Below are 16595 nucleotides of genomic sequence, written 5' to 3' on the forward strand. Positions count from 1 at the left end.
TGATGTGACCCCCCCCGCCCCCCGTCTGCAGCTGGGAGAGGGCCCACCCTGTGGGGAAAGCAGCAAAAAAAGAGCTTCGGCCATCGCAAAGCCGTGTCGATGGGTCAGGACCGCTCTGCGCTCTCACCTTTCAGGGTCTGGTGCTCCTGGTGTACCCCAGCGCCCTTTGCCTTCAGTGGCGCACCACCTGCTTCAGTAGTTTAAAGCAACAGTTTCCAGTGAGCAGCTACAGCCACGGAGCCTTTTTAATTCTTTTGGCTAGTGCCGCTGAGGCAAATAACATCCTTCTCCACACACCTCCAAGATTTTCTTTTCCCAATGCTAAATGCCGTAGTCGCTGAAAATCCCACCTTGAGAGGCTGCAGTGGCCAAGCCAAGGAGTCGCCCGCTGTGCTCTGAGCACGAGGGCTGGCTGGGGTCCGGGGGACCCGGCTGTCGTGATGATGTGGTCCTGGAGAGACTGGGAAAAGCTGGGACCTGGTGCCCTTGCTACGCTGCCCACAGCAAAGTTGACCATTTCCCTGGATGGGTCTGGTCTCCGGAGCAGCCCCCGGCAGAGCTGAACCCCAGCAGATCCCAGAGCCATGCTGTAGCCGGCGTTTGGCCTCCAGGAGCAAGACCCCCCCAGTGGGTCAGCAAGCAGGGAGGCATCTCCTGACATCAGCTGGACACGCTGCAGCGGGTCCCTGAACCCTTTGAGCACATCCCTTGGCTTCAAGCCATGCAGAGAGCGAGGGACGGACCAAGAAGCTGCATCCCAGGTCAGTTCCCAGGGATGCCAGAATTTCCCACTCCCAGGAAAGCCAGGCAGAAGCGAGGACCCCAGCTCCGGCAGCCACCCCCAGACCTGAGATCCCCACCGTGTCCCAAGGGAGCAGGAAAATGGCCAGAAAAGCGACCACAATCAAAGCCAGCACAATTGGCAGGTAAAAATTATACTTTTATTTTTAATTCGAGTAAACCGGGAAGAGAATTGGTTGGTTTGTTCCATTCGATGGTTCGGTTAAAAAGGCCAAATAATGTTTTTTCTTGGTGGGTGCTCAACCCGACGGGAAGGAGTACACAAGGACAAACCCCAATCAAGCGACGGATCCGGAAGAAAACACGTTCTAAGCTCAGCATTGAGACGCAACCAGGGAAGCTGGGATGGACAAGGTCTATTTTACACGTGATGAGAAGCAATTTAGCTTTTAATTACTTTTTTTTTTAACCATCTCATTTATTTATTTATTTTAAATACAGATTTAGGTGCTTTTCAGCTATGAAAAAAGGCAAAAAAGTGCATAAGTTGAGAGAAAAGGCAGAAATCAAGCAGTAAGAGGTTCGTTTCCCACGGCAGAGGAGAAGGGGCAGGGCATGGGAGGGGAGAATTAGGACAATGGTTTCAAGGTAGCATTAAAAAAAGGTCTGTATACCAAAACCTAATTGCCTGTGTGATTTGGTCCATTAAAAAACGGTTTATTCACATTGATACGCCCCCCCCATTCCCAGACAAGAACGTGATTAAGAGGATTAGCAGGGAGATGCAGACTGCCCCCCCCTCCAGCCCAGCTGCCCCCTCTCCCTTGCTCTTGTGCTTGCTTGTTTTAGCACCAACCGGGATTCCCATCCCGTAAAGCCCATCCCGGCTGCTCTGGGGTCCCGCTTTCACCCCGAGGGGACAATGGTGCCAGGAGCCCCCGTTACTCTCCCCGCTCCCGCTGGCTGGGGAACAGGCCAGGAGCAAAATGCTCCCCTTTCCCCGGCTCGTGCCCTCCCGGCGGGTCTCTGCCCTGCCAGGAGCCCCCTCCCCACCAGGACAGCATTTGCTGCGGCAGCGCCCAGCTCCGGTCCCCCCAACCTCAGCACCAGCCACAAACCAGCCCTGCAGCCCCATGAGCTTTGAGAAAGGGAACTGCAAGTGCGAGGCAGCGGGATTCTTTCTTCCTCTGCCACACAGTCCCCAAAGGAGGTGTCCCCAAAACAGAGCCAAGGAATGTCTCAATTCAGCTGCTTTGGTCCCTATATTCCCTTTTTTCCTTTAGGAATTAGCAAAGGCAGCAGCTTTCCCATGGAAGCATCCTGGCCCCATGGCACAGCCCAGCAAGGGGACGGTCCCCTCCGGCTGCCCCGTCTCCACCTTCCAGGCACAGGGCAGCGGGAGCACCAGAGGCAGTATGAAGGCATCACTGCTGCCCCAGCGTTCGGCTTCTGTGACCCGGGAGAGGAGCATCCTGCTCCTGCCCTCCCTGCACAGGCTTCCAGTTATGCCCCTGCCCAGCTCCAGGACCTTCGGAGCACAAAAGAGAAGGGGACAGGGATGTGCTTTGAGATTTTGGTCCATGATGTGATCCCAAAAGCCACCGCCACTGGGTACCAAGAGGTGCAGGGTGGCTCGGGGTGCCATACCCCAGTCTCTGCCACTCAAGACCAAGCTGCGGAGGGGACAGTCACCCAGGATGGTCCCCAGCACGGTGACAGAAGGGGAGGACGTTTCACACGTGGCTCAGAAGAGGCAGAGGGATGGGGCTGATCCTGCTGGCTCCCCAGACCATCTACCCAGCAGGTGGGGGGCTCAGGAGGGTTCCCAAAGCCAGCAGCAGAAAGAGAAAAGCAGGAAGATTCTCGGTGAATCTGGTGAGCGACCACTGCTAAGAAGAAGAGGCTGCCCCAGCACACGGCGCCCAGGAGACCCCCAGACCCTGGCCCAAAGAGAAATCTGGTGCCGCAGGGGGTACATGAGGTCTCGGTGTCGCAGTGCTCCCCCCTCCCAGCCCAGAGGAGTGGGGAGCTCAGCCCAGCTCCAGCCCTCAGGTGGGAGCAGCAGCCTCCAGGTGAAGCAACGCTGCGGCTACTCCTTCACCTGCGCCAGCACAGCCCCAGCTCGGCCCGGAGGGATCAGGGAGGGGGAAGGAGGCAGCCAGAGCCCCAGGTAGAAGTAGCGAGAGCCACCTCCAGGGCTGCCCAGAGCAGCCGCTCTGAATCCCAAGGAGAGAGAAAGATTTTGTGTAAGATTTTGACTGTGCACGTTTTTAGGACTAAAGGGAGCAAAGACCGAATGGAAACGCTGCACAGAGGAGCTGGGAGAAGCAACGGCACAAGCCGGAGCGGTGCAGGGTGGAGGCTGCCAGCTCATCCCTCCTGTCAGCCTTTGGGACGAGCATCCCTCACCTCGTCCAAGCAGGCATCGCTGCCCTCTGCCCATCCCTGCCAGAGCGGGGGGAATTTGGTCCTAACAGATGGTCTCCTCCTCCCTTTGGTGAGGTCCCGGTGACTCCGGCTGCTTCCCCTGGCCAGGAAATGCTGGAGTGCACAGGAAGGCTGGAGAGGAGGGGGACCGAAGGAGAAGGAAAGCTGCAGTGGTTTGGTCTCTCAAGCCCCCAACATCCCTTGCAGACTGTCCCTCAGTCCCGACAGAGCTAGAACAAAGCTAAATTGGCAAGAGAAACTGGAGGCAGCTGCAGAAACACGGAGTAACCAAGATGTCAGGACGTGGCTCCGGCGGGCGATTGCCAGAGCACATGGGATAAGGGATGCTGGGGCAGAGAGACGCGCACACACACACACACACACACACACGGGCCGGCGCAGGCGGGGGGCTCGGCTGTCAGCCACGTGCCCTGTCCCCTCCCGTGGCTCAGATGGCCTCCACGTAGTTGGCGGGGAGCATGCCTGTGTCACCCGTGCGCTCCACCGTGCCGTACATCCACCCGTCGTCAATCTGCTGCACGTTGATGATGGTGTCGCCGTCCTGGAAGGAGACCTCATCCTCGTCAGCCGCGTTGTAATCGTAGACAGCACGGAAACGCTTCTGTGGGGAGAGAGGGGTCAGTGGGCACAGACCCTCCCCACCTCCTGCCCTGGACGAGCAGAGCGGCCACCTACGGGGGGTGTCCCAGGGCGAGGAGCCATGCTGAACCCCACGCAAGAGCCATACTGGATCCAGGAGGTTGTTACTGGGCACTGCGCAGGGATGCTGGTGCCGGCTGTGGCGAGGAGAAACCAGGCACCCAGCATCACACACGCCAGCCCCTTCCAAACTGCTCCTCCCCTGCACAGGAGCGGGGGGCAAGCAGAGCAAACCCTGCCCCACCGGGGGGGCAGTGTGGGGGTGGGCGCTGCGAGCCCCTGGCTGTACTCACCCCCCCTCCAGAAGCCGCGTTGCGCTGTGTGGAGGCTGGTGCTGCCGGCTCCTTGTAGCCGTAGGACTGAGACGACGGCTGCTGCTGCTGGTAGACTGGGGGGAGGGGGGGAAGGATTGGGCCATTAGCTGGTGCTGGGACACGGTGAAGCCCCTCGTGAGGAAGAGCCAGTTGCAGCCCCAGCCCCCCAAGGGCCATGCACCAGGGCAGGCTGCAACACCCGCAGCCCCCCCGCCCCCGCCGCCCCGCTTACCTGGGTTGCTGGGTTGGATGTGATGAGACGGCTGATGCTGCTGCTCTGCAGGTCTCCGGTAATTAGTGCTCTCCTGGGAGTTCCTGCGCTCTGGCTCAGCACCTTCGCTGGGACTTGGACCCATCCTGCTCCTCTCGAACTCTTCGTGGTATTTTATCTACAGCGAGAAGAGAGAAAGGAGAGGTCAGAGCGCAGCTGGGACAGCCCTGCAGCGCCAGCCATGAGGCTGAGCCCAGCTCCAGCACCAGCTCCCACAGCCCTTCAGCACCAGGAACATCCTTCAGCTTGTCCCAGCTCGTTTATTTTTGCTACCAAGGACTCAGCACCAGCCATCTCACAGCCTCCCTGCCGGGCCCTGGGGGTTTCTGCTTCCCCCACCTCTCCCCAGACCAAGGTGACATTTGCTCAGACAAATCTGGGGCACGGGAAAAGGGCTGTTTAAGTGGCCTGTGGGTGAGAGAGGTGATTTTTTTCCAGTCTGGGGAAGATACAGGCCCCCAAGCCCCCAGTCTGCAGGAGCACAGAGAAAAAGCACCACTGGGAAGTGCCCCCTGCACTCACTGAGTTCCGAATGTGACTCCCCAGCCCATCGCCAGGTACAGCTGGCACGGTGAAGGTACCGCTCCAGCATCTACCCCCAAAATCTCTCTTTAACCCAAGTGTGAAAGGGCCTCGGGGGGTTTCGTTGAAGGAGGCTCAAAGCAGATACCACCAAAGACACCAGCTGCATGGGACTAAGCCTTCCCCCACAGCGCGCAGGGTTAACCCAACTGCCTGGGCGTGGGTGTAAAAATTAATAGCCACTTGTGTTAATGAATGCATTGGCATCGGAAAGCACCTGGAGCCCATTTGGATGCTGGTTAAACAGTTATTTACTGAAAGGCACTACAGCCGGCGCTCTGCAGGGGCAGGAGGCAGAGCCTGGAGCCCAGACACTCTCCTAGGAAAGGAGAATTCCCAGGGGAGCACCCAGCTCCCCCAGCCGGAGCAGGGACAGCATTTCCCAGCGCTCCGAGGCTCAGGCTTTGCACAGCTCCACTGCCAGGAGGGTTTTCCCCACATCTGGGATCGTATTGACATCCCCCAGCCAAGGATGGTTTGGGGCACCCCTGTGCTGCGGAGGTGCCCATGCCCCAGCAGGTGCTGCCGTGCTGGGCACCCCGCTTTGCTGCCCGTGGGGCTGCTCAGCTGCACCCTGGGGTGGGAAACGCTGGCTGCTGAGCCAGGCTTTCTGCGGGGGGGGGTTGTTTCGGTGCCTTTATTAAGTGGGTCACTGCAACCCCAGGCTGGCAGCCAGATGCCCATGGGGAAGCTGCTGCTACTGTGGCTGAGAGAGGGAAGTGGGATGAGCAGAGGGGCAGGGCTGGTTTCATCACTCTGCCGTGTTATTTAATGCCCCCCCAAACCTCTACAGATTCCCTCTGCCAGCTCCGACTCCACGGAGAAGCTGCCCCCAGGGGAAAATCTCCCTGCCAGGTCCCTTTCCCAAGCGGCAAGCCTTCTCCAGCCCTTGCTGTCCCGGGGTTCGGTGTGCCGATAACATCCCGGGGCTCCCCAGGGAGAGCTCAGCGCTTGCCAGAGAATCGCACAATGGGATCAGGAGAGGGAATAAACAACCTCCTCCTGCCCTGCTGGGTATTCTCATGTTTGTGTACGTGTGCGAGCTCCCACTGCGGGTGCAGGCAGGATCCTCCCTCTCCCTGCCAGCCCAGACCCCCCCTCCCTGGACCCCCCCCGGGGGGAGCAGCCAGCAGCTCCCACCCCAGGGGCTTTGTCCCTAAGGGAAGGATGCTGGAGGATGGAAAAGCGAGAGCAGCTCTGGGCACTGCGGTGCTGGAGGCAGGAGAGGAACTGGCAGAACCACCTGTCGAGCGGATGCCCAAGAGGTTTCTCATGCAAAGCTGCGCTCCAGGGGTGGGTTTCCTGGTCAGGGAGAATCCAGCCCTCCCAGGGTTTCACAACAGCTCCTGGGCTGATAAGGAACACACATTCCTTTCACCAGCGGCTAAAGGTTAATTAACTCCCTGCCTCCTGCTGAAGGCAAATGCTGCTGGGGGCTCGCCGGGGGGCGGGGGGGGGAGTTTGGGCAGAGGACAGACCTACCCCCCCCTCCTTGCCGCACCCAGTGCCGCAGCTATACGTGCGACTGTGCATCTTCCTCGTTCACCATGGCAACACACAGCCGTCCACATCCGCCACGCACCGCACCACCAGCACCTGGGTACGGATGGAGGCTGCTGGCTGAAGCGCAAGCTGCCGGGCCAGCTGCTGTTGAACTTGGCCATGGCTTTAATAGCATTTTTGGAAATGGGAGAGAGCTGGGCCTTTTGCAAGCACAGGACAGAGCTCCCCTTCCAGAAGGTCCAGGGAGGATGGAGCCGCTGCTGTGCAGCCCCCAGGCATGCGTCCATGTCAGCGCGGGGGCAGGATGATGGCAGGAGGGAAGCTGCACCTCAAGGAGCTCCCTGCAAGGATGCTCTGGTGCAGGGGCTGCCACAAGCCGTGGGCTGTAGGTAGGAAAGGGGATGCTGCTGCCTGTCCTACCTTCTGGGCTGGTGACAGCAGGCGGTGGGACCCTGGGGACTGTGTGCAGCCCCGGGACAAACTAACAGCTGCAGCGGCCAACGCTGCCGACAGCTGGATGGCTGGAAAGGGCTTTGCAAGAGTCAGGAGGGGTCAAGGCAAGTGGAACCTGGCAGGGGACAGTCACAGCTGCAAAGGGACAGGAGGAAGAGGTGTGCCTTTGGCCAGGCTTTCCACACACCAAGACAAGGCAGAGGGAGCACAAGAGGGGCTGGAGTCCCTCGGGGGAGCAGCGTGGGGCTAGCACCAGCGAGCCTGGACCATGCAAGTCCATGCTGGGGGTGACAGTGACAACCAGGGGTGGCTGGGACTGCCCCTGGGCCACATTCACTCCCCCAGATGCCACTTTCTGCTGCTCCCCTTCTTGTCACAGTCAACGTGGGCTTGAGCACCTCAGGAGAAGCGAAGGACTCGGACACCCCTCTGGACCCAGCTGCAGCACCGGCCAGCACGGACGAGCCCAGAGAGGGGTGAGAGGGTCACAAGGTGCCTGGGCAAGTGGGTTGAAGATTTAAAGTTGCCCGGTTTTTGAGATGCTGCAGCCTGGCGTGCTCATTAGAGGCCATCAGCATGCGGGTCCGCTCCCGGCTGCGTGGGCAGAGCCCCCCCAGCCTCCTCTGGCAGCAGGAAGGTCACGGCAATATCACATGGCGAGATTAGAAGCTACTCACGTTGCTGATCTGATCCTGAGTCTTTTTGATTCTCTGCAGCTCCGGGGTGTCAGCCACCACGCTGAAGCCTTTCCCCTTGTTCTTCTCAAATTCCTCCTTGTAGCGAATCTGGGTACAAACAAGGGAAAAACAGACTTAGAAAAGGAGGAAGCTGGCGTGCACAGCAGTGGATTCAGCAGCGGACCCTCACGCCGTGACCCACACGCTACACGAGATGCAGCATCTTCTAACAGCGCCTCTGCCTTGCTCAGGAGACACCCCCCACCCCCCCCCCCCCCCCCCCCCCCCCCGACGTACCCAGTAATAGCAAAACAGGGCATTGCCGAGAGCTGGGACAGCATCCTATGCATCGGCTGATCTTGTTTCTCTTTCAGCAGGGGCTGGGGTCATTCTGATTTATTTTGAATTTCCTGTGGGCTACAAGCGTGCCCAAGTCACGTGCCACGGAGCAGCTGACCCGTGGCAAGCTGCCTGCTCGAAAGCCCGTGGATTTTATGAGCTACACCCATACACAAGCATTTCCACATCAGGGGACATTTAGCTACCTCTGGGAAGGAATACACCCAGAAGCCCATAATAAAACCAGAGGGTGGAGGCTGGCAAAACACAAGCATCCTTATTTCTGTTTGCCAGACACTGACATCAGCATCCCTTCCCATCACACCCAGGAGCTGAAAAGTCCCAGTTTTGTTTGCTTTTATTTTTTTTCCTTGGTTTTTTTTTTTCCTTCTTCTTCTTTTTAATATAGCTCTATATGGCTTGAAGACTGAAGCATCCAGCTCTCCCAGGAAGGAGCCAATGCAGCAGAGCCATAGCCCAGATGTGCCCCCCAGCCCTCAGCAGCTGGAGCTCGGCACAGGACCGCTGACCCCCCCACCCCCCCCCAGGTCACCCAGAAGCAGAAGCAGCTTCTGCAGACTGAAACCCGGACTCGAGGGCTCCAAGAGGGAAGGAAGCAGCGCCCAGCTGCCTGATTTTCACATCTTTGTATGTGAAAAAAAAGCAGCTTTGCTGATTTTCAGATGCGAGCGGCCAGAAAGATGCCCCGTTTTCACGGGGGGGGGGGGGGGGGGGGGGGCGGCGCGAAGCAGATGTGCAGACTGACACCCTGACCTCCTCCATCCTCTCGGTGGGGATCCAGCCCTGCACCCATGGCCTGCAGGAGCTGTCCCTGGCCCACCTAGGGAGGGAAGAGCAGCCTACAAGTGCCTGACCCAGGGGTTCACCCCCCTGGAGCTTGTCCTATGCACTGCAGACAGTTGGATGTTCTCATTAAAATTAAAAGGTCACCACCGCCTCGCACGCCAGCAGATCAAACCTCCAGGCTCCTGTGCGAGCAGCAGGGACAGACACAGCAGCCGGGCTCCATGTGGGACCGATGCTCACCCCCTCCCCGGGCTGGTGGGCGGCTGTGGGGAGGGGGTCAGAGCTGCCAGCGGTGGGAGAAGCAGAGCAGGAGCTGCCTTGGATGGAACACGCTGGGAAAGCAGCCGGTGCATCGTTCCCCCCAACAGAGAAATGCTCCCCAAAGCAAAGGGGCCAGACTTTGGGGTGTCTGGCCAGCACAGGCAGCTCCCCGTAACCCTTCCCATCCCACAGCTGGACGGCAGCCTGTCAGGGGGACGGTTGGGAAGCCAGGCTGGCCCCGCAGAGACAGAGCCTGCAGGATGCAGGCTGTGCTGGCAGCTTGCGTGCCGTGCCAAGATCAAGCTTGGAGGCAGAGAATCCAGCAGCACGGCGGGGGAGGCGGGATAAAGCTGATTTCATCCCGACGCGCACTCCTACGGAGACACTCCTTCAGACCTCACATATCCGCCTCCCATCCAGACAGCACGGCCAGCTGGGCCTGGAAACACCTTTCAGGGGAAAGCTGCCAAACATTTTATAATATTTTCTGGAGAAGCCAAGATGCACCTCTGCTGCCATCTGGGCTCTCCTAGAGCTTTGCCAGGCTCTGGAGTGGGACCTGGCACAGCGGGCAGGAGCACCTGGGCCACACTGCTGTGCCCAGGTCAGCCCCCTCCGGTGCCGGACCCAGCCAGCACCCCACCGAGCAGGTCCTGCCCCTTCTCTGCTCCAGGACAGCACAGGAAACAAGGGATTTCCAGGGGAAAAGGCTGTGGTTTCCATTCTGCAGAAGGGCTGCAGGCTCGGGCCAGCTCTGAGCATCCCACCCCTCAGCTGGAGCTGGCAGGGGGGGGGCTCCGGGACCACCGTGCCCGCAGCTTGGAGGGCTTTGCCTGGAGCAGGGAGGGATGCCAGACACCAGCACATGGGGGCTCATCGCTGGCTGCATGGGTTAGCGGTGCAGATACCCCAGAGCTCGGTGCTCTGCTTGCAAACACAACATTTTCCCTTCCCGACCTGCAAACCAGGAGAAATTCAAGCTTCGGAAGCGCATCAGAGCCCCTGCACCTTCTTCCCGGCCATGCGGTATCACAGAAACCCTTAGGTACGTGGCTTTATGAGTCACGTTAGATTTCTAACTCTAATGTAACTTTAGAAAGCAAAGGCTTAACGAACCAGGCTGCAGAGCCCACCCTGGGAGGATGTTAATACAACCAAGTTAAATACAACCAAGACGACAAAGCACAGAGGAACACCAGAGACCGATTTCAAGGTAGAAGTCTCCTTTTGCTTGAAGCAGTGAGAAGAAGAAGAACAAAAAAAACAAACCAAAAACCACAAAACCAAAAAACTTTTGCTAGCCGGGGGGTAAAGCACACATCTCGAACATCACCCGTCAGGAAGGCACAGCCCCAAGGTGTTAAACATCAGGCATGAGGAACCAAACAGCTGTGACATAAACCCCATGACACACACCCAGCCAGGGGGGGGTGTGGGGTGTCAGGAGGGGGTGACTCAGCCCCACCACCCCGCTTTGCTCAGCCACAGCGACAGGGGGGCGGGGGGAGCTGCGTTTGTCCTTGATCCCATCCGCTTTCAGGAAAGGCTCTTTCCCTTCCGAGCTCTGCAGCCGAGGTGCGGGATGCTGGCCCCGCCGCTGTGCTTGGGGATGCTACGCAGGAGAAGGGGATTTATCCTGAGGTGGGGGCACTGGGCACGTGTGCTGGCTGCAAACACACTGAGCTGTAAGAAATCCAGGCTAGAAAGGTAAAAAGCCACCCAGGCAGAGGCTCATTGCAAGCTTTTATCCTCTTATATCCCATCCATCTTCCTTAGTTTTGTTGGGTTTTTTTACCCCTCTAACTTTCAGGATACTGGTAGCCCTAAAAAACTGCCGTACGGGGATGCCCGACAGCAGGGTGGACCCGATCCCGGAGCCGTGGGGCAAGATGCTGGTACGTGGGGGCAGATCTCACCCCAAACACACCCCCAAGGCTCGTGCTCCCAGTCAGTTGGGGTTCCTGTACCCCAGCACAGCGGGCCATGGAAATCAGAGCATGGCCCAAGCATCAGGGCAGTGCGATGGGAGGAAGCAAGGGAGGCCACCGGGCAGGCACGCTCCCCGTCAGCACGGGGGAATTGCAATTTAACCGGATCCATGGCGCTTCCAGGCTTTGGCACAGGAGCGGCCAGGTCTTGCCGGGCTGTGGCTGCCACCAGGGCTGAGCGAGGCGGATGGGGAGAAGGGGGGAAGTGTCCAGACAAGGCGCCTTTCAGCTTCTCCCTGCTCTGACACAGGCACCGGGTTGTGCAGGCAGGAGCCTGGCAGGCAGCGCCGACCCGCAGCCCACGGGAGCAATCCTGCTTCCAGCACAGGCTGCCCTCGGAGAGGCACGAGTCCTTGCTCCAGCCCCGCTCCCAGCACCCTGCTCCCTTTGCTCCCTCGGAAAGGCGAGTGCAGGTGACCCTGGGCGACGAGGAGGGACAGAAACGCGGGGTTCGGTACACCCCACCGTGCTTTCCCAGGGCATGTGAGCGCTGCTGGGAACTGGCTGGGTGCTGTGCACGGGGCTGCGGGGACCAGCGCTCCTGCTGAGCCCCCAAACCCCCAAACCCACCCCCCTCGCTCTGGCTCGCAGCTGCCTCTCATCCACACGCTGCATTAGAGAGCAGGGTGATGCAGACCGTGCTGTAACCACACCTCATCCCATAATAATAGTAATAATAATAATAATAAAATGGGATCCGTCATTAATTTCCCCAGAGAAATCACTCCTTTCGCGATAGGAAGGAGAGCGATAACTCAGGCATCCGCGTGCTATCCGCGGGGCGCCGGAGCACGATAACCCCTTGCAGGTCTCAGCTCAAGCACATTAACCCCCCCCTTGCACCCACGTCCCCACCAGCAGCTCCCCGAGGTGACAGGAGGGACAGCAGAGGGGGACCTGCCTCCCACCCCACGGCACCCCCCCACCCTCCGGCAGGAAGGGCAGCACCCAAACCCACCCATCGGAAGAGTTTGGCAGAGGAGCCCCAGGATGGGAACCTGCAATTTTCTTGCCACACGTGGGCTGTAAGAGGCGGCTGCAGGCGCAAAGGCTGTCACTTCGGAGACTCATTTAGCCACACAAGACATCATTAGCCAGGATCTACCGGTGACCGGAATGGGATACGCCTTCTCAGCAGACACAAATAACCGAGGGGTCGGGAGTGGCATGGAACCGCTCCGGCTCGGCACGCAGCTGCCCATCGCCACGGCCCCGGTGAGCCGCTGGCTTTTTCCGTCACACCAGGGTGGATGGATGGATGGATGAATGGATGGATGGACAGTGTATTTTTGGTGGGAGGAAATAGAGAATCAGCCTCTTCAGGGTCATCCACAAGGAGAGCGGTCCTCCAGCCCCATGGGAGCCACGGGGCTCCAGGGGAACAGGCAAAACTGCTGGGGAGCATCACGCTTACCACCAGGGAACAACCCCCTAGCAGTTCGGAATCCCTTGCAGAGGACACAGAGCCAGCGATTTCTCTTCTCCTGCTGCCAGCCACAGCTTCTCCAGAGGGACACAGGCTCAGGGTGAAGCCTCGCACCCAGGACCAAAGTCAGCCGGGGCTGGGCTGACAAATGCAAACTTGACAGCAAGATGCGACTGATCCCGTAACCCCGATCCTACTCCACCAGGAATCGCCGTACTATGAGTTCCATGTGCCGAGCTCTGCCCGTCCCAGCAGCCTTAGCCAGGATGCGCTTTGCAGGTGACCAGCCCTTCTCCACAAGCCTTTCCCTCTCTCACCTAACAGCTCCAGCTCATCCAGATCATTTTGCAAGACTGAACCCTGCTGCCTGTTCTGCAAGGGCTGAACTGACCTATTCCCATCCCCCAGGGTTTGCTCAGCTCCTGCAATTAGTAAGAAAAGATTGTCAATAAACCAGAGTGCTTCAAGAAATACAAATGTTTGCTGCTTGGAATGTAGGAGACTCCCTTTGTAGGCAGAGAGGAATTAAGATCTTATCTGAAGTGTGTTTAGGATCCATCCTGCCCAGGGCTCAGGGAGATCCAGCCTGGCAGTTCCCACCTGGCTCAGCTTTGCCACCTCCCTCCCACCGCTCCGGCATCCCTCCCCGGCCCCTCCGCAGGCGCTGGGTCAGCATGCAAATGCAGCCAAGCACCCTCTGCTCCCTCGCATTCAGAGAAGTCCTACTTTTGCAGCTCATCCTGGTGGGAAACCAGCACCGAAGAGGTGGGGTGCTGGTATCTGGCAGCCTGCATGACCCTGCCTGCACCCCAGCCCCTCTTCCGACATGCAATTCCGACTGCGCTATCCCAGCTCCAGTCCCCAAGTCCAGGAGACCACCTGGAGCTGGGCATGGCTGCTTCTCCCCCAGGGACAGCGGTCCCGATGGCGTTTTGGTTGTAGTGACCGACTTTTGGAGATGCAGGCTCGAAAGACTAAGACCCCCCTGCCCCCTGCAAGGCAGCTGGCTCTGCCCCCAGCCACCTCCCACACAACACGAGGAGCTGAAAGTCCCCAGCAGCTACAGAAAAGCCCAGGCAGCAGAGCACACGCCCTCCCCAGGGTCTCCTTTAATAAGCAACAACTAATGAAGAGCCTGAATTAATTGTAAAAACAGCACCGGAGACACCAGACCACTCAGCGCAGCGTTATCTCGCTGGTTCCCGAGAAAAAGCAATGGTGTCCCCTTTTTTCCTGCGCCCTCGGGACCACAACGCCAGCCCCAGGCTGAGCTTCGAGCCAAGCTGCGCTTGTGCAAGCCAGGGAGCTGTTGTGCAACTCGCTTCGAGGAAGAGACCTTACAAAAGCAGAGGTTTCAAAACTCGATGCCAGCTGCACCGGCACCACCGGCTCCATCCGCTCAAGGTGAGGTCCTGAGGTTCCCCCTCCTCCGCTGCCGCGGGGTGCACTCCCAGGCAACCTGCTTCCCAGCTCCTGACACTCTCAGGCTAGTGGGAAAAGCACGGTCGCCCACCGCATCCTTCACAGGAGTGCACTGGTCCCCCCAAACCGACTGTTCTCCCTGAAAACGCCACGGCAGATCCGGAGCTGCCCTCTCTCCGCCCAGGACCAACACCGAGCTGAGTCACCGCACCTCGCTGGCAGCGCTCTGGGCAGGCTTTCTGCCCCTTTTCAAAGGAAAACAGAAATTAAACAGATACCCAGAAGAGTTGCCACATCCTGCATTCTCCTGAGAGATGCTGACCCCAGCTAAAATTGCAGCCAGATGCGTTTTCCTCCGGTGCAGCGTACGTGGAGCGCACGCCCGCCGCTCCGCGACGTCAAAGCTGGTGACAACGGTCCAGGGCATCACCTCAGATGCTTTGCCAACAGCCTCGCGGCAAAGTCCCACCAAGGATGGGCAGCCCCCAAAGCTGCCCATTTCTGTGCTAACCTCACCCTTCCAGCAGTTTCTCTGCAAAACTGATGCTCCCATTTCTGTTCTCCGTGTCTGGGACAAGAGAAGGCAGCCAGGGACGGCTCCTCGGCCACCCGAGGGACCAGCTCCCACCGCAGCACTGGGAGTTACCGGCGCCTGGACCCAGCCCGCAGCCACCCATCCAGGCTGGGGACTTTTGCTGATCCAGGGACACCTTCAGGGTCTAAAATGGGACGTGTCTGGACAACACCCTTCTCAAACAGGCTCTGCTCTTCCCACCAGAGAAAGAAATCCTTATCTGCGCCAGTCCTTATCCCTTCTATCTGTTTATTTCTGCTTGCCGGAGCTTTCAAGCCCTGCAAGCTTTGGGTTTACCCGAAACACCCGCCTAGAGAGCCAGCGCCTGTCCACACGAAGTTATTTTATTTGCTGTTTCACCCCATCGTGTGGCTGGATGTCAGCTGGGAAAAGGTAAACTGGTGCAAGGCGTGGACTGGGAGAAGCGGACTGCATTGCACTGGGGGGGTCCCAGCAGCCACAGATGAAGGGACCCGACGGCGCTGAGATGGGTGAGACCCAACAGGAGGGACCCACCGCCCAAACCTCCCCCGTGCGAGGCTGTGGGGAAGCACCAGAGCACGGGAGGCCGGCGGGCGATGGGGTGAAGCACGGTGGTCCCCGGGGTGAGGAGACCCCCACGCTCACCTGGCTCTGAAGCTCGCTCTGCTGCTTTAGGCGCAGGTTCTCGGGAGTGTCTGCCACCATGGTGAAGGACTGCTTCGGGTAGTGTCTGCGGAGGGAAGGGAGATGGTTAGCCACGGCGTGCCCACGGGCACGCTCACCGCCCTCTCCCACCCACCCCACGACCAGCACCCCCAGGAGATCCAGGTGCCCCCCGCCGGAGCATCGCAGCGAGGGGCAGCGCAGCCGGGGCTGTGGGCACAGTGACACGCAGGTTTGGCAGGAGCCGTCTGGGATGACGGGATTTCTCACCGATGGGATTTCTCACCGAGCGCCCTGGCAGGTGCCTGACACCTTCCCCAGCCCATTCACATTCCCCACCAGTTCCCTCCCAGTCTCCATACACTGGCTTAAGCTAAACTTCAGTTTTATCAAAAGAAAGGAAGGGGAGGGTTGGGTTGTTTTCCCCCCAGGGCACAAAACCATTCCAGGTTTCTCCTCTGATTTCTGGAGAGACCTTAACACATCTTCAGCGTTTCATTAAACACTCCTCGGGGTAACTTAGTCCACGCAAACGCTGCTAACGCGCTGGTTTACAATGACTTTGAAGGCTCAGAGGGCAGCGGGGTGGTTTCACTTGCTTATTTTACTGAAGTTTCGGCCACACAAGCCTCGCTTCATGGTTTCCTGGTGCTGCAGAATATCACAACCCTGGCATAAACCAAGCTGGCGTAACTGTGCCCGTCTTGGGGCACGGGCTGTGCTACTCATCCGCTACTCATCCGTGCCAGTTCGGGGTGTTTGGTGGATCCATAGGATACGCCTGGAAGGGGAGCGTAAGGCAGGAGACCTCCGGCGTGGTCTGGCTACGAGCCAGCAGCTTTACTGCTCGGGTCCTGGTCCTTCAGTCGGGGTCACATCCTGCATCACAGGGTCAGTCCTGACACCGTGGTGCTTTACCGCTCAGGTCCTGGTCCTTCAGTCGGGGTCAGCTCCATCCTGCATCACAGGGTCAGTCCTGACACCGTGGTGCTTTACCGCTCAGGTCCTGGTCCTTCAGTCGGGGTCAGCTCCATCCTGCATCACAGGGTCAGTCCTGACACCGTGGTGCTTTACCGCTCAGGTCCTGGTCCTTCAGTCAGGGTCACATCCTGCATCACAGGGTCAGTCCTGACACCGTGGTGCTTTACTGCTCAGGTCCTGGTCCTTCAGTCGGGGTCAGCTCCATCCTGCATCACAGGGTCAGTCCTGACACTGTGGTGCTTTACCTCTCCAGTCCTGGTCCTTCAGTCGGGGTCACATCCTGCATCACAGGGTCAGTCCTGACACCGTGGTGCTTTACTGCTCAGGTCCTGGTCCTTCAGTCGGGGTCAGCTCCATCCTGCATCACAGGGTCAGTCCTGACACCGTGGTGCTTTACCTCTTGGGTCCTGGTCCTTCAAGGGGGATCAGCTCCACCCTGCATCGCAGCGGATGCTCTTGCCCGTGGTCAGATCCAGCCCGGGCAGCCACCCTGGCTGTGTCCACACACGCTGCAGAGGAAACAG

At 59.0% G+C, this 16595-nt stretch overlaps 1 protein-coding gene across 2 annotated transcripts in view; it reads right to left on the reverse strand.

Annotated features, from left to right (window-relative positions):
• Nucleotides 1–919: 919 nt before the first annotated feature.
• LASP1 (LIM and SH3 protein 1) overlaps nt 920–16595 on the reverse strand; it is a 33370-nt gene continuing 17694 nt past the window's right edge. Inside the window, exons 3-7 of one of the 2 annotated variants that reach the window (XM_037411161.1) lie at nt 15073–15157; nt 7629–7736; nt 4375–4531; nt 4122–4216; nt 920–3790 (exon numbers count right to left, since the gene is read on the reverse strand). In XM_037411161.1, coding sequence (XP_037267058.1) covers nt 3617–3790; nt 4122–4216; nt 4375–4531; nt 7629–7736; nt 15073–15157 — 619 coding nt within the window. In that variant the 3' untranslated portion in view covers nt 920–3616. The remainder of the gene's footprint in view (nt 3791–4121; nt 4217–4374; nt 4532–7628; nt 7737–15072; nt 15158–16595) is intronic. The other variant, XM_037411162.1, reaches the window with a different exon arrangement.

This window comes from Falco rusticolus, chromosome 18 (assembly GCF_015220075.1).
Source record: "Falco rusticolus isolate bFalRus1 chromosome 18, bFalRus1.pri, whole genome shotgun sequence".
NCBI lineage: Eukaryota > Metazoa > Chordata > Aves > Falconiformes > Falconidae > Falco > Falco rusticolus.